Source organism: Aulonocara stuartgranti (genome assembly GCF_965226115.1).
Source record: "Aulonocara stuartgranti genome assembly, chromosome: 13".
Taxonomy (NCBI): domain Eukaryota; kingdom Metazoa; phylum Chordata; class Actinopteri; order Cichliformes; family Cichlidae; genus Aulonocara; species Aulonocara stuartgranti.
This window is the reverse complement of record NC_138949.1, coordinates 18,774,854-18,792,744: the sequence shown is the minus strand read 5'-3', so window position 1 is coordinate 18,792,744 and position 17,891 is coordinate 18,774,854. Positions and strand designations below refer to the sequence as shown.

Genomic DNA, 17,891 nt, shown 5'->3' with positions numbered 1-17,891 from the left:
CTCAGGCGTGCAAGAAAAAATGGGTATCATGAACAGGGGTGTGGTCTACGCCCTTTGGGACTACTCTGCTGAAAACCCTGATGAGCTCTCGTTCCACGAGGGAGACTGCATGACCATCGTCCGCAGGGAGGACGAAGATGAGATCGAGTGGTGGTGGGCGCGCATGGGCGACACTGAGGGTTACATTCCCCGCAACCTCTTAGGGGTGAGTTATGAATCAGCGTATTATCAGTGTAGTATTCTAGGTGTTAAAATGTGGATTATTAATATGTTTTTTGTGTTGTCCTCTACAGCTCTACCCCAGAATAAAACCAAGACAGAGGACGCTGGCTTAAAATACAGGAATCCCTGCACATTTCCACTCTGGCAGAACTTTGAACACACACATATGCACAGGCTTTAATAGACTGGTGAAGAAAAGGACACCTTGTGAGATGATAAGATGAGGACAGACCAAACAATATGAAGGATCAAATGTTTCCGGCACTTTTCTGTATCGACAAAAGAGAGGGAGTCACCCTTTCTTATTTTTTTCTTTTCCTTTCTTCTTTTTAATTACAGGTCACACTGTGTACTGTGTGCTTATGACACTAAAGGCTTTCTTTTCATTTATTTCCACTGCTTTTGTATTTAGTGTCTGGAATGTTGTTTGATGTCACAGTGGGATGTAAAAGGAACAAACAGTATTTTTTATTCATTGAAAGTGATTTTTACACATTGGAGTAGTCTTTTAAATCTTATGTCTGGAATACTGGTTATTTTTTAACAAACCCTACGACTCTGTGTTGCATGAGGTTAATGAGTGGAGGGTGATGATGATGCTTTTGAAACACTCTGTTACTGTGACAATCTTTCAGGGCGTATTTGTCATCGCCTGTGTTAAGTCACTGTGCCTCTGTACAACTGCCCTGGAGCTGTAAAGTTTCGGCCGTGACCACTGCTGTTCTGGCTAAACAATTAGAAGAAGAAATAACAGCTGAGGGGGGAATACAGCGCCGAAGCTGTTTGCTTTATCTCTTGCTGTACGTTCTGTGGTCAATGACACCTCAAAAGCTGGCTTGCTTTCCTGCAGTTGCACGTGGTTGAGATGCCACAGATGATGTGTATACATGTGTTTCTGTCATAAAAGTTAGCTAAATGTCACTGTAGTAGTTATTTTATTACAAAACTTCATAAGAGGCTGTCTGAGGACACAGGAGAATAACATGCAGTATGAGTTTGATACAGCCATTCTGTGAAGACAAAGCTGTCACAAACCTTTTCCAAGTAAAATCGATTCCTAAAAGCAAAAATAATTAAAATAAGATGTAGCTTGAAATATCTCAAGACTCAGCTCACCACATATCAATCAGTGCTGATGTATTTATTTTTTTTGTTACGTTTTTTTTCCCTTAGCCATTTTGTCAGAATTGTAACCACATATGTATTGTAGTATTTCAAACATTTACAATAAAAACTTTGTACTAAGTCGCTCTAATGTAATTTCTTTTCAGGTGTCTTACAATCAAAAGGAATCAAACATGAATTAACATTAAGCCACACATTTATATGCACAACAAAAAAAATTATATAATCAGTGTGGGGGGGAAAAAAATTCTTATGGCCTTGTTACAAGTTATTCGCTGCCATCTGCTGGACAGTAGTTGACACTACATAGTGATTTTCTCGTCTTCACGGGCTCTGTTAGTCATTATAAAGCGTGGACACAAGATTTGAAACTGACGTTAACACAAGTATGTGCAGTGGTAAATAGATGAAGGATGAGTAACTTTCGCTGACTTGAGACAGAGACCTTTTTAGTGATTCTTTGTGAAGATGCCAACGAGGAGCTGTTTGTGTACATGCCCATCTTGCATCCATATCAACACACAAAAACCGGTGTACCAAAGTGCTTACCTATCTAATCAGCCAATCACATGGCAGCAAGTCGATGCATTTAGTCATGCAGAAACAGCGTCACAATGGGGAGAAAAAGGTGACAGAAGGGAAGAATGTGGCATGATTGTTGGTGTCAGAAGGTGTCAGCCTATTAATATGATGATTTTTTTTTCTGGGTATTTTCTTACTAAAAGGCAGATGTGTGTCATCGGTATTGACTCATCTTAGGACTGACAAGAGAACAGTGTTCTATATCACATTAATTATTCTACTGTGGAAGCAGCACAAACAAACATTATTAACAGTAACAAGACATTAGGGACATTGAAAATCCTTCTTATATTACACTTCAGTGTGTTTAAAAAAAATTACTGAATGTTGCAGTATAATGACTTCATTTCCTTTTAATCACCTTTCTCCAAATGAGAGCAGAGCGTATGGTCCCAACAGAGTGGAGCCAAGGAAAGAGCATTATAGTTGGTGTATCAAGTGCTGTGTGTGCTATTTCGTCTTCTTCTGCAGGGTGAACAAATAACAGGGCTGATGTACTGCTTATGAGGTAATGTTAAGCCTACAGTGCACTTATATAACGTGCTATTGAGATGCTTATTACATGTTTGTTACCTGATTATTACAGTCCAAAAGGGAGGAGCCATCAGTTCAAATTTAAACGGATGATGCTATTCAGTTTTGCTTTCTAAATTTCTTTATTGCTAAAAGTTGGGAAATCTGTCACAGTACATGTAAAACTGTCACATTACATTAGAAAAGTGCAACTAGTTAATTCCACAAAGAGAAGAAAACTTCAAAGCCACTGCAGCAGCACAGTTCAGCTGATCAAACAGCCTGTCCACAAAGAGAACAGGTCCAGCAGAGCTCAAAGTGCAAATCAACTTTGGTCATTAATTTGAGTCATTTTTTTACCCACAGTATTGGATTTTAGGTGCCTGGTAAATCCCATTTTAACAGTTATAACTCAATAATGTCTTTGGAAAATATTATTATAAAATATACGTCAGTGATGGGCTTATATGGTATAATATACAGCCAGATCACCAGCTTCTTCAAGTAGCATGTGCTAATGACAGATAAAGATACCTGTTGAACAAAAACAAAACAAAAAAAAAAAAATCTGCCCTGTTTGTCTGCAGCTCTCTGAAAGGTAATTCCACACATAGTGAGGCAATTTCCATTCAAAGTCATATTTCTAAACCTTAAATAAATTGCTATTGTAATTACTTAGTTAAACATGTTGAATCTTTGGAGTTAATGGAGCAGAGTGTGCAAAATCCTTGCTGAATTAAAACAAGGAGTTGAGATAAATGGCTGAATTCAGCAGCAACAGTGCCCTCTGAACATGACAAACTGCATCCATTATCAATGCATGCATTCATAATACATTAAAACTTCGGTATAAACAAGTGTATTATGACAGATAGCGTCTGCAGTTTTCTTTCATAATTCAGCTCCAATTGATCTCTGCAGTCCAGCAGAATGAGCCCTTTGTGTTTTTATATAAAGACCTACAGGGCTCGTGCATTAGATTAAATACAGTCCTATGTATATCAATTCTTGGGATAGCAACAGGGGAGAGTGAAGGAACCGGTTTTCCTCAAAGACGCCTTCATTAAGTGTATAAAAAACATTTGTATTTCAGTTCTCACAAGAAGTGAAATCCTGCTCACCATGAATATTACCACATCTAAAAATGCTATTTTTAACCAGGGGTCTGGATGGGACCAAAAGCTATAGGCATGAGAGAAGAGATGGGGAGTCACAGGAGCAATTGCCTCTGCATGCCTGGATGTGGGTAATGTGACTCTTCTAGTAGCACACAAAAAGGAATTTATTAAACGGGACAATTGTAGCAAAGACCACAGGAACATCTTTAGTTTCAAACACATGCTGTTCTCTGCAGTATGCAAATATACATCTTGCACAGCCACACAACTTTTAAAGGTGGTGAACCCACAACATATACTCAATGCACACTTTATTAGGTACACTTGTTCAACTGTTCATTAATGCAAATAATCATCGAATGCATCTAAACAGCAGTAATCAAATATATTTTTGCATGTATATTTTGCGGGTATAGGAAGAATGAGGAAGAAAAGGTGTTTTTTTTTTTCTTTTCTTTTTTTTTTCTTTTTTTTCTTTCTTCTTTGCATAGTGTCGATCAGGTGATCTTTTTTTTTTTTTTTTTTTTTCTTTTTTGGCCTGTCCCGTTTGGCTCTTTTGCCATCAGAATTGTTGTCTAAAGGCAAAGAAAGATGCTCAACGGATTTACTTTACCAAACTGACCATCCCAGCCTTGCCGTAATGGTCCATTTGATTCACCTTTTATTGTTTCTTTTATTTTCACTTACTGAATACGGGACAGACTTGACTGGGGGAAAGAAGGGGAGAAAGAAAGAGGGAAAGAGAAACAGCTGAGAAGAGGGACGGGGGAGAAGGGCAAAAGACAAAAACCAACAGAACGGGCAGAGAAAAAAAATGCATATATCAATCACCTGGATCACCTGCTGAGAAAGAAAAAAGAAAGCAAGCAGAAGAGAACAAGAGTAATAGAATAAACAACATCACAATGATATATGGGAATATGACAGTAAATACTAAATGTTAAACATTATTGTGCAGCACATAACATCAACAGAACACAGTGTGCTTTGAGGTAGGAGCCAAAAAGGGTGTAGTTTGTGGGTGTGATCACCCGTGTGTACACCTGTGAGCATGGACGCGCTTGTTTTTTGAGGGAAGGAAGGGAGGGGCAAGTGACCCCTCCCTGGGGCCAGCTCCCCCGCTGACCCCAGTAGGCACCCCCATACTCCGCGACCCGCCAGGGAAAGGGGGCCCAGGCCCATCCAGACCGGGGCCCAGTGCAGCAGCGCCGCCCGGCCCCACAGAGCCCGGGACAGTCCACCCAACCCCACCACAGAGAAAACTGCACCCACCCCACCATCCACTCATCTTCCAGACAACATAAGACAATAAACACCCAGGCTGAGATCTTCCGCCACCTCTCCTGTATCTCCCCCTCCTGCAGAGGGAGCTCCTGAGGAGAGGAAAGCTCCTGCAAGATGTGACAATCTCCCCCACCAGTTGAAGAGCCCCCCAGGTGGCTCGACGCACCGGCGGCACCCTGCTCCAGGGCTGGGCCCCCATGCACCCACCCGCCCACAACCCCGGCAACACACCAACCAGGACCCAAGCCCCCGAGGCCCGGTCCGGGTCCCAGCCCAGAGACGGAGCGCCCCCAGAACCTCACGCCCATCCCGGACCCACCCAGGGGCAGCCAGGCTACCAGGTCAGTAACCCACGTCCGTCAGCACAGACCCTCCCCTAGCCCCGCTGCACGCAGCCGCGAGGAAACAGTCACCTGAGAGCCAACAGAGCCCCTAACCGGACATGACCGCTACCCCGGGTTGAGCCCCCCAAGGAAGATGCCTCCGGGGAACCCCCCGACGCCCTAAGCCTGTCCCTACCCCAAGGTAGGGGTTTTTTATATATCACTTTATATGTGGCGCACTTGATGGGGGACAGATGGGCTGATCTGCTGGGATTTTCCCACTCAACCATCTTTAGGGTTTTACAGAGTGGTTAGAAAAAGAGAAAATATCCACAGCAGCAGTTATCTGGGTGAAAAGGCCTTGTTGATGTCAGATGTCAGAGAAAGGCCAAACTGCTTCAAGCTGATGGGAAGGCAAGTGACTGAAACAACCACTCCTTACAACCAAGATATGTAAAAGAGGGCTTGGGCTAGAGCAGCAGAAGACCACACAGGGTGCCACTCCTTTGAACATTTTTCCAATGTCCTGATTGGAAAAACGTTGCCTGGTCTGATGATTCTCAATTTCTGCTGAAACATTCAGATGGTCAGACTTTGGCACTTATACAGCATGGATCCACCCTGCCCTTTTCTGTTTTTTTAATTTATTTCATTTGATTCTTGAATGAGGTAATCAGTCACGTTAACCTAATCACTTTTCAGTTGAACTAATCAGTGGTTTTGCATCTTTCTTCTTAGATTATATGTTAATGTATGCAGCACTGCGTTTCTTCTACCTAACCAGGTCCATCCTCCTCACTAAAAGTTGATGGGATTCAATTAGGGTCAGTGTTCCTCCTAGTTCTGCAGTCATTATTAGAGCACAGGTCGGACTACCTGCTGATGTTTCGCTTCTTTAACCCTGAAACATCTCAGGGTGGTGGAGCAGCAGTTGAGATGTCTCCTTTCTACGCCCTGTAGCTGGCCCTGGGATCCCAGAGGTGCTGCTCTGGTATAACCTCTGCAACCAACTTTTTCTAGGAATGTTAAAAGCTCGATTTAAAGGAAGGATAAGTGATGACCGTCTTGGTCAGAGAAGGTTCCCAGAGGCGATTTTCTCTGGGAACCTGAGAGCACGGTTGAGATCCACTCCCAAGATCAGCTTTCGCCTCCCGGGAACACTAGGGACTGTCTACTGTGAGCTGACGTGGGCCTGATCCTCCTTCCTGATGAAATGGATCTGCCTCTGGGATGTTACTGCACTGTTGCTATTTCCCTCCAGCCTTTTACCTCCAGTATTTCCGCCAGCTTATGCAGAACCTGGATGTGTTGCTGTCTATACCGTAGGGCTGCTCAATTAATCGAATTTTAATCACGATTACGATCTGGGCTTTCAACGATCATTAAAAATGACTGAGCCGATTATTAGCCCCTCCCTCATTTATCCGCGACACCTTAAAGGCCGGTCCGTGAAAATATTGTCGGGCATAAACCGGTCCGTGGCGCAAAAAAGGTTGGAGACCGCTGATTAAGAGGACCCGAGGGAAGCTCGGAAAGCTAAGCAGAAGTTATTTGGAGAGGAGAGTGACTGCTGTTGGTTGAAAAGAGAGGTAAAAAAAAAAAAACTTCAGTGGTGTTGCACACTATTTTATATTATTTTTTAAAGTCATTGTTAACCCTTTAAATCCGGTCAGAGCAGCACGCTCCGTTTTGTGTAACTATTTTTAAATCCCTGTAGAATCTTGCATATGAAACCGGAGGAGTTGTACTTACATCTTATGCCATCAGCTTGTCCTCGGTCACGGTTTCCTTCCACATATAGCTTTGCAAAAATTGCATAAAAAGCGCTTGCAGGAACAAAAACATAATATTCCAGAAACACGCTTTGCCGATCCGATCAGCTGTTCATAACACTTCCCACAGTGAAACAGAAGTCAGCGCAAACTGTCGCATGTCCGCCATTTCCTGGCCGAAACCGGAAGTGACGTCATTTTCGCGGAAATGTAGTTTTTTACTTGTAGACCTTAAAAACCTCTACTGGTCATGTTTGGCTTTTCTGAATAGTTTCTGGGATGCTTAGAACTCGAATTGCACTGCTGGAAATAGTTTATTTTGATGCACATGCTGTTTTCTTTGCAAATTTGCATCATAGGATTGTTTTTTTTTTTTGTTTTTCCTGCAGTGTATATAAAAATTGGTGTATCTCCAAAATAAAACTATGGAGACACTCAAAATAAATTTCCTGTTGTTGTAAACTATTTTTTGCAACTTTTTTGTATTTAAAGTTTTGAGGGATAAACCTCTTAAATTTCTCCAAGTAGAAATATATGTAAAAAAACAAAACAAAAATGATTTTCAATTTTTTTGTAGTTTATTGCACTTTTTTGCAATTAATGTAGTTACTATGGACTTAATGCATACATATTATTAAAATATGGGCTATAACAGTTATTTAGCAACTTGAAATGCTCCCACAAATGGCACTACAACATGTAAAAAAATAATATAAGCTCTGGCGGACTTGGTTCTATAGTAGGTCTTAAAGGGTTAAATAAATATCGTCAAATAATCGCGATCTCAATTTCAGTGAAAATAATCGTGATTATCATTTTTGCCATAATCGAGCAGCCCTACTATACCGGCAGCCTCAACAGAAAGGCCCACATGGTCGTTCTGTTGAGTATCACTTCCCAGGCTGTCCATCTCCCTTGATGCTGGCCAACAGCCTTGATTTTTTATGAGTCCTCTTCCACCTGCATCACCTCAGAGGTCACCAGATCTTTTCTCTTCTTCTTGGGAGCTTTGGACCAAACCTTGGGTGTGGGTCACCATCCAAGACCCATCCTGCCTGGTTGAGGCACACCTGCAATCTCCTGGTGCTTCAATAAGCCGATGGCTTAATCAACTATCTGCGTCTCAACATATGAATGAAAGTCTCGTCAGAACATTTACATTTTTTTTTGTAGTTTTATTAAACTCTTAAAGCTTTTATTTTTTATCAGTAAAATATTATTTTTAATGAACTTTTATGGGGTTTTTTGTAGTTTTTTTCTTTTATTTGTTTATTTATTAATTTTTTTTATTATTTTTGTTTTGCATTAGTATTGAAACTAAGGACAACCTTAGTAATTTGTGACCTTACCTTATTACAACCAGGATTATCATTATAAGACTAATGTAACAGACAGTGGTAGAGTCTGTGTAAAGCTGAACGGCATCATTTTGTATTACAGAGAGTGGTTTGTTTTTCTCCAGACAGTCGGGAAAACAGGAGAAAATGTGCTGCAGGGAGCGGGACTGCTGCAGTCTCTCATGAACAAACTGAAGGTCGACAGGCTGTGTGTGTGTGTGTGTGTGTGTGTGTGTGTGTGTGTGTGTGTGTGTGTGTGTGTGAGAGAGAGAGAGAGAGAGAGAGAGAGAGAGTGAGAGTGCGTGTCTACATCTTAGAGATGAGCTACTGAAGAAACTTTATCTTTCGTACTTGTAAGCATGACAAAATCTACTCATAAAGTGAGATATAATCTCTATTTTCTCATACGATGTATTCAAAATAGAGATTAATAGATATTGTTGAATTGGTTTTCCCTCGGACTATTTTAAAAGCATTTAAGGGAGTTAACTGTATACTGATTAAATTTACAAACAGCATTAAATGCTAAATAAATAGCTTAACATAATCTTTTTCTCTTTGTCAGAAAATACCAAAAATACAAATATCTAACAAAATAACTTAAATTTTATATTAATTTTATTTACTGTGCACATCAATTAACACCAACACTTGTAAAAGTCCCAGATTCTTTTTTAAAAATCTGCTTATAAAAGTAAACTTGTAAAACTTGTCAGCTCAGCTCTGTGTAATTTTATCCATGTCCGCTAGGTGTCAGTGTGGAGCCACGGCACAACTTTAAATGAACTCTGTTGCTTTTTGTTGCCCACCTTTTTAACCTCCACTTTACCTCTGCACCGCAACTCCAAGTGGAGGTGTTTGATGGGATAGTGAAGAAGTATAACAGCAGTATAACCGGTGATAAAAAGCCAAAGATATCTCTTGATTCAACGTAAATAAAAAAATAAGTAAGCGTTGCGGGAGGGCGTGCCACCTGTGACGGCAGCTGAGTGGACGAGCTGCGAGTCTGCGCCTCTGTCAGTGCTGCGTGTCTTTCAGCGGGTGTTTGCGAGAGTGCACAGGCAGGAGTGTAAAGTCCACTTGGATTATCTGAAGCTCGAAGAAACATACATATCTTTTTCTGCGCACGAATACAGGTAAGACAGCCGACACACTACCCGATCTCTGCAGGGATACGAGATACCTACCAAATATATGATTTAGGCTCCCGTGATAATACCTTTATATCTCTTTAGTGTCAACGGCGGTGCTATAGTAAGAGTGTCTACAGCGTGATTCTCTTTAAACAAACTACTCCTTTCAGTTATTGTTATACAGATTTCCTACATTATATTTCCTGCATGTTTAAGAATACTTACCTGTCTATTTTTCTTCTTTCTTTTTCTCATTTACATTAAAAATAAATCATTTCGGTTCATTTCTGTGTTAAAATTGAGCCTTAATTGAGAGCATACTGTGTTATAACTTAAGGAGCTGGAAGAGGTTGATTGATCTGATAAAGGTGGCCATCTCCTGTCCAGCCATGGTGATCTAATCATCATTAGGCCTGCATTTAAATCTGTGTGGATCCGGTGGACCCGCTTATCTACCTGTCTATTTAAATAAAAAAAATAAAAATAAAAAAAATCATGACTTGAGAGGTAAGAGGAAGAAAACTGTTGGAAGACCTGTGCAAAGAAAGGTGTTGTTAGGTATTGTTATGCAGATAGTGTCCTCGATGGTCATTTCTTGTTTAACTCAAAGGATTGGTAAGCCGTTTTTTGTTTGTTTGTTTGTTTGTTCCTGCATTATTAAAATGTTGATTTTTAGTAATTTCTTACCATGTTTTCTGTAATGCCTTCAGAAGCGGCCTAACTCAATATTTTGCTGTTATTGAGGTTTAGCTCAGTCCAAAGGGACAAACTTGATAAAGCTGTGTGAAAACAGGAAGCCCAGAATGAAGTCACCACCCTTTATTAATGAAAATTAACAGATTAGCCTCCTGGTTCTTTCTGCATCAAGGATTTTGCGTGTTTTGTACAGAATTATGGTGTTTTTAAGTCTTGTTTTGCCTTTTTACTTGCATGCCTATATGCATCCTATTTTTTTAGGGTGTCTCCTCATCAAATTTAAGTGCTCAGCGATAGAAAAGGTTGCTGGCAGAAAGATTGTTGAAGCTTTCTGATGCAAATCTGGATATTTCCCCCCCTAAATACTAGATTAAAATTAATTGCAAGGCTGCTGCTGAGTTGAAAGATTCTGACAAATAGCACAAACAAGCTGCAGGATTATCAATGATGGCAAACAAAATCTTAATAATACAAAGCATTGCTTCTGTCAGAATGACTCCAGTGTGTTAAAGGTGGGTTTAAAGGGCTCATTGTACCCCGATTGTACAAAGTGTAAATACTACAGTCCTCTGAACAAATGGAGTTCAGTTCAGCTGGCGTCCTTTTGTCACTCTGTGAAACAAGACTGTTTTAAAGCAGTCTGACTGCCAGTTGAAGCAGAGCTCAGTGGCTTTGACTATAATCTTTTCACCACTCGCACACACATCCAACTCAACAACAGAGAGTTTGGAGTCCTTTGGGACCAGTGTTGTCTGTTGATGGAGCTGTCGCCACGGAGCTCCACTATTTTCTTTTCTAGCAGGTTTATGGACGCCTCAGTTGGCTGATAAAATCCATTTCCGTGAATGGATGTCATGGGACAGAAAGCCGGCAGCGAGATCAGGAGGAAGGCAGATTAGGAAGGTCGTGAGCGGTAGAGCCTCTGTGATTTCCCCTGGATTCGGCTCATTTCGTTTTCAGCATTTCATTCTCATTTCATTCTTTCAGCGTTTCCTCAAAGTTTTGATGGTGTGCTCTGTGGCCAATTAACAGCTGAAAGCTCCTGCATTCATGGGGTCTGAGGTACTCGGAGTAAATCAGGAATAATTGATTTTAGATGACAGAGAATTGGGAATGTGACAATTATGGGATTTTTCTCTGCACTGCTGAACTTTCTGACAGTATTTTACCTCCTTCCTGACTGCTTCCTCTCCTCTCTTTCATATTTTCTTTATCTTACTGTCACCTTACGGTTTCATTTCTGCGTGAACAAACCCCTGCTCCTCTGAAGATTATTAGACCACATCAGGACCGCTGTGGCTGACTGATTGAAAGGATTTGCACCATGACAGCCCATTTGAGGGATTTTGTGTGCATGAGTCAGATGAATGACTTATTACGATCCCCTCGGCGCACCTCCTTCACCACCTTTTAGAAGGAGCTCAGACAAAAGTGGAAGCCAAGTTGACGCACCTTCAGTGTTTGACAGTTCCCACGAGGGCTAGCACATGCTCAGAGGGGACGCAACAGAAATAATCAGCTCTTGCCAAAGTAAAATTGGCATTAAGGGAGCAAGATAGAGCTGTGAAACCCTATAAGAACTTTAAGGTTGGTGGAAGTGTCGTATATCTCAAATGGATTAACTCCAGGAAATAATAAAACATGGTTTATATTATTTATATAGATTTTCCCATTTATAGTTCTTTTCCACTGGCCATTCACTCAAGTTCAGCAGAAATACTTTGAAATCTGTTGCTTTTGAAGATTTAATCGATTTTTTTTTTGTCAAAAGAATGAAGCATAAAGGACTTTGTTTCTTCTTTTCTATCACGTTGAGGGAGTTTAGGAGTTTTCACATTTAGGAATCTTTTTTTAATGCAGCCAACTTAAAAAAAAAAAGCAGTTTTCATCAATCAAATATAATCTAGCAATATTTGTAACAGTTTGATTTATGTTTGAATGTTATGCACCATTGAATGCTCGTCATTATGAGTTTTAGTTGTGTAAGTCACATGGTTTTTAGTCATGAGTCTTGAGTTCATCATTGTGCAAGTCTGAGAGGCACTAAAACATCTTGGTTAGGTTAGGGAAAAATATGTTTGGTTTACTATATACTACATGCGCCTATGTGCACTTTTTCATATGATTGCCAGAAATCTCCTATAGCAACAGGGTTCCTTTATATTTATCACCAATTACAGTGAATGATAACACATCTGCTGGACTATCATAGAGCTTCCAGAAGGGCTCCCACTGGATGTTCATATCTATGGAAGTGATCACAGTGCCATTGAATGGAATGACAACAATCAAAATGAGTGGTCTGACAAAGTACTGCATTTAGAATGATTAAAGAAACAAGCGTGAGCAATATATCCCCCACATATGAGAACATATTCCAGAACATTTTTCATGTTTATTTATTGCTGCACCTTCTACATGCTGGTCAAACTTGTGGCTACAAAACCTTTTGGCAGCTTTCCCAACACAGATTGTGTTTCAGAAACAATCCTGACTCAGAAGTGCATTAAACAAGTGCCGAGTTGTGTATTATCTGTTTCCCCATTATTTAAAGTGTCTGTGCTTTTGTTAACTTTCTACTGTGTTATTATAGACAATTACTTTTCTTTATTTGTATGTGTGTTATATGACTGTAATGTATGTTGTGTATGGTGTGTATATATAAGTTCACTCAGGCCCTATTTAGTAAAAAAAAAAAAAAGAGAGAGTATTTTCAGTTATACTCATTTATATTTGGTGGTATTGCTTTTTTCTGGGAATGCCTTGGCAAGATTATTCTATAGAATCACAGGACTCTGTGCAGGACAAGTTCAATTCTGACACTGACCAAAGGCTGCAAAACAAGCCCAAATCATCATCACACCACCACCGTGCTTGACAGCTGAGGTGTTTATGCTGCTATGCCGTGTTTGGACATTGTTCCAGACGTCTTGTGGTTTGCTCAGATGCAACTTTGCAAACCTAAGTCATGCTGCTATGTTCATTTTAGAAAGAAGAGGCCTTCTTCTGGTAGCCCTTCCCAACAAGTCATACTTGTTCAGTCTGTTTATAATTGGACTGTCTTAACCTTAAAATGCTAAATGAGGCGGGCAGAGTCTCACACGTTGCTCTTGGGGTTTAGGTTTTTTCCCCTGAGTTCTGATCTAGGGGGGAATTTGCTGAGAAGTCTGCATCCACCTGAATGCTTTAGACCAGCAAACTGCCAAAATTTCTGTTTTTGTGATCACACTTGCTAATGTTAAAAAGGTCAAGTGCATTTGATTTGCAGCACCTGGCTGCTACTTGCCCCCTTAATAACTATGAAAGCAGTCATTTTTCACAGGATGGCATAAGGACCTGTGCAAACTTTGTTTTTCACATGACTACATGAAAATGGGGGAGCTGGGGTGGAGGTGGGTTGCAAAGCAGCTTGTAGAGACAGAGTTTAAGCCTAATTACACAAAGTCTAATTACCTGTCTGTGTGCGTGTAGGTGTACCTACTGTTAGCCTTGCATTTCGTGTAGTTTCTCTTTTGTCCGCACCTGCATGCTGCTGTGTTCATCTCTAATGTTATGCAACACCGAAGCCAGCTGTTGTCATGGTGTCAGCCTTGAGGGACTGCTGGTACTTTCTGTGAGAGCACACACACGGTTTCTCGTGCTAATGGCTTCACCTTTCTGCCCGTTTCTTGCCGCAGCCTTGTATGTGTGTGTAAATAGATTTGTGTTGTGCATGCCTATGCTCATAATGTAAGGAACAAGCAGGCTCCCTGGAGAGTCACCTGTTTGCAGCACTGGAGGCAGGTTTTGATTGAAAAGAAAGCGCTAAAGAGTGTGACTGTTTACATTTGGAATCAGGAAAGCAGTTCAAAAGGTTTTATTCGTGTGATTCTTTTTTAATGAGAAGCGGAGAAAGGGTATAAGTGAAAGAATGGCATTACCATGAAATTGGATAATGCTAGTAATGAGCGTCTGTCAGTGTTTTCTCAGTGCCTGTGTGTGCACTGGCGCTTGGTATAGACACACACATATACACCACCTCCTTCTCCTCTGCTCACCGTCACTCCTTTCCCCCTCTGTAAGAGGGTCTGGCGGAACAACATTGGCATTCATATCACAACACACACATACATATCTTTGAAATGATCATATTTCACAATCTTTCCACTCATGCATTTGACTCCTGTCAGGTATGTCTGCTGTTTTGAACTGGCTTCACACCTCATCGATCTGGATTGCTTCACGTCGCAAGTGTTTGCTCGTTATATCGGCACGTAGCTCTTGTTTGACAGTCGTTGTTTGGTTAATGATATTTTCAGCCCTATGTTTGTATCCAACAGCTGCTGCTCTCACACATCGCACTCTTTGCAACATGTAAAGCCAGACCGGTCTCGCAGGGCAGCATTGATCTGCGAAAGCCTCCAATATTTTACTGAGCAAATCCACTTTGTATCTCTTTCATATCTCTGTCGTCATCCTTGTGAAATCCTTCCACATCAGCTCATCTAATGTGTTTGAACTCTGCTGTTTAACTTTACCGGCTTTTCTTCTTTCTCAACTTCTCTGACTTTTTAAAGGTGTCACATTTTTAATCACAGACCACTGACGCTGTTCGTTTTGTGTGTTTCCTTTCTTTCTCTTTTTTTTCAGGTTCCTTCAGCGTGGCGAACAAGAGGCTGCCTGTTTTCGTCCGAGTGCGTCGGTGTGCTGTTTTGTGCGTGTGTATTTGTGTGCAGGGGTGTATGTGAGTCACAGGGTGAATATGCCAGTGTGAATGCCTGTATATACATATACATCCTGAACGGAGAGTGTTTGTCCCGTGAGGTGCTCGGTGGAGATGCAGCGAGGTGTGTCCTCTGTGGTGCAGCTGCTGCTGTTGCTGGGCTGCTTGTGTGCCGTGGCAACCGGCTACCTGTTCAGGACACCCCTGGACCTGGATGTGACTCCACGTGTCACTGTGCTAAACAGCGGTAAGGACAGACACGAACACGTGTTGCACCTTGCTTTAAAATCATCAGTACCGAAGTTTATTCCAACATTCATTAGTGAACTGTTAGAAGCTGTTTTTTTTAACAAATTCAATAATCATGCAGAGTACAGGTTGGAAAATTGAACTTTTGAACTTTGTAACGTGTGGCGCCTGTTTCAACCAGCTGCTGAGACTTGGACAGCCTTCAGGAGAATTCTGGGATGTCGTAATTGACCAGCCCTGTTCAGGTCTAAATGGGGTTGAGGGCAGGGCTCTGACTTTGCCATTATAACACATGACTTTTCTGTGTTTTAAAGCATTCTGTTGTTGTTGTACTTACAGATTTTGGGTCATCTCCTTGTAGCATCACCTCAGGCCTAAGAAATCGCTTGATTTAGTTTTGAATTCGTTGTCCCATAAATTATAGCAAAGCGTCCAGCTTCTGAAATGGCAAGGGAACCCCAAACTGTGACATAGTGATGAGGTATTGGTTCTGGTGTGCAGTGCATTTCTTTTTTCCTGGTTTATGTGCAACTTTTTTTTTTTCCCATCATTATCTCAGAAATATTGCGAAGCAACATTTATCCCGGTTGTCTTTTGAAATCTTTAAGCGTTTTTTTTTTTTTTTTTAAGCGTTCCTGCACAGCGTTATTGACACATAAACAAAGAAAGTAGCAAGTAAAGATTTCTGCCCTTTTTTTTTGTTTTGTTTTTACCTCTTTCAGAAATGTACATTGTGTTCTTGGTGTAATCTTTGCAAGACGCCCACTCCCAGGGAGTGTAGCAACACTCCTGGAGTTTCTTCATTTATAGACAGTTTGTGTTATTGTGGACCAGTTTTTAGAAATGAAGAAGTAAGCTTTTAAGAAACTGCTAATCTCTCTAATGCTCCTTTAACTGTCCTGTAAAAAATGTTGTTTAAAGCTACCAGTTTTTCTTAATAAGTGCAGATTTAGTCAGAAATCAAACTTTGTGTGCCCTTATTAATAGGAAAAGTGTTTTCAACAACCCAGCATAGGCTGGATATATAAAATATCCAGTCTTAATAGTAAAGGTGTTTAAGGGCTTTAACTATCTGGTTGAAAAAAAGTTTGATCAGAATCAAAATGCTTTATTAATCCCTAAGGAAGATGTGTTTACAGTTGCTCTAAGACAATAAGAACAGTAACAGACTGAACTAAATTAAATAATACAATCTATTACAAAGTTTAAGAAAAAGGGTGTAACTACTGCTCTGTGTATGATAGAGGAGTCATGCAGGCAGGAATGATATAATAATGGAATTATAATATAAATATATATTTTTGTCTCACTGTGAACACACGTGTTTCCATTTAAAGTAACAAGTTGCTACCATATTGTCAGATTCACCCCCAGCTTATCACTTATCTAATCTCCAAAAATGGCTCGAATGCTCATCTCAAGGCTTTGACTAGGAATTCCTAAACCAATGGGTGATATTTATGGAAGCCTGTTTCCGCCACTACAAAAAAAAAAAAGGATCCATAACTCAAAATTTCAAGTTATTTTCTCGAAATTTCGAGTTACTTTCTCTAAATTTCGGCATATTAACTCGAAATTTCGATTTCTTAACTCAAAATTTTGAGAAAAGTAACTCAAAATTTCGAGTAAGCACTGCCAATCAGTAATCTACGTGAATGATGTCATTTCCTTGTTACCCGGAAGCTGAAGTCCTCAGCTACAAATGCTACAGCTAAGCTACTGGTATTACATCCAGTCGTGAATGCACAGATTGCTGAGTGTTTTCAGCGTGGCTTCACAAATGATGAAATCCCTGTGTTTTTAGCTGAATCACATGGCGTTACTATCAGCAAACGTACTCGCGAAAGCGCCAATTTGTTGGGATCCGTTTTTGAGTGCGCGTTCCTCTGCGCCAAATGCTTCCGGGTAACAAGAAAGCGACTTCATTCACGTAGATTTTTGATTGGCAGAGCTAACTCGAAATTTAGAGAACATAACTCGAAATTTCGATTTATGGATACTAGGTTTTTTGTTTTTATTTAGTGGCAGAAACGAGCTTCCATAGATATTGCCTTGGCACAGGGGTTCACTTTTGTTATTCATCCTGAACTGATCACCCGTTGTAAAGATGTGAAAATGTACCACTGACTGAGATGTAAATCAGACCACATTTTAATGACTAATTGCTGCAGAAATCCTTGGATTTCCAAGCATTGCACAAACGTTTGAACTGTAGATAAATAGCTGAAGATGACTCATAACTCCGTATTTATTTCGCTCTTTACGTGCAGTCATCAGTCATCTTTTTTTATTAGAAAGCTGCTGATTGTTTTCTAAAAGTAGACTTTTACAAAAAAACTCCTCACTTGTCCCTTTTTCTTTCTCTGCCCCTTTCTCCATCTAGTTTTCTTTCTTCTCTTTCATAGCATTTTATCCCTCATTATCTCCCGAAGCAATGCTTTTCTGTTTCTCTCCACTCGCTCCTCTATACCTCAATGTGTGCACACAGAGTTTAATATACCCTCACTTTCCTCTAACACCTGCTTCTTCTGTTAACCATGAGGATTTATTTTATCCGGCTGTGATTATTATTTACTTACCTCATGAGTGATGGCATGTAGCCTGAGGTGCTGCAGAGACAGAAGCAGATGAGTGTACGGTGTACGTTGGGCTCCCTGCGGAGCATCCAGGGCGCCCGACACCGCCATAGGTAGTTGAGAAGCACCGTAACCATGACAACTGTTGTGGTATTGCACAAGTCAACGGTATAGAGCATTTTTTCCTTTAGTTCACGTATGGCAAAGCGTGCAGTGCCGTCTGATCCCGGACTTTATTTGTCGACGCACAGATGTGTGC

General features: G+C 40.7%; 2 protein-coding genes across 5 annotated transcripts in view; both read left to right on the top strand.

Moving 5' to 3' along the window:
- LOC309720963 (apoptosis-stimulating of p53 protein 2-like) overlaps positions 1-1,467 on the top strand; it is a 31,135-nt gene extending 29,668 nt beyond the window's left edge. For both annotated transcript variants that reach the window (XM_082558235.1, XM_082558236.1), the window contains 2 exons: positions 6-205; positions 294-1,467. In XM_082558235.1, the coding sequence (XP_082414361.1) occupies positions 6-205; positions 294-335 (242 nt within the window). In that variant the 3' untranslated portion in view covers positions 336-1,467. The remainder of the gene's footprint in view (positions 1-5; positions 206-293) is intronic.
- Positions 1,468-9,039: 7,572 nt separating this feature from the next.
- The window catches only part of LOC309720221 (semaphorin-4G-like), a 29,478-nt gene continuing 20,626 nt past the window's right edge, over positions 9,040-17,891 (top strand). For all 3 annotated transcript variants that reach the window (XR_014280445.1, XR_014280446.1, XM_082556911.1), the window contains exons 1-2: positions 9,040-9,412; positions 14,735-15,054. Coding sequence is in view for 1 of the 3 variants with exons in the window: in XM_082556911.1 (XP_082413037.1) it covers positions 14,922-15,054 (133 nt within the window). In the remaining 2 variants the exon portion in view is untranslated. The remainder of the gene's footprint in view (positions 9,413-14,734; positions 15,055-17,891) is intronic.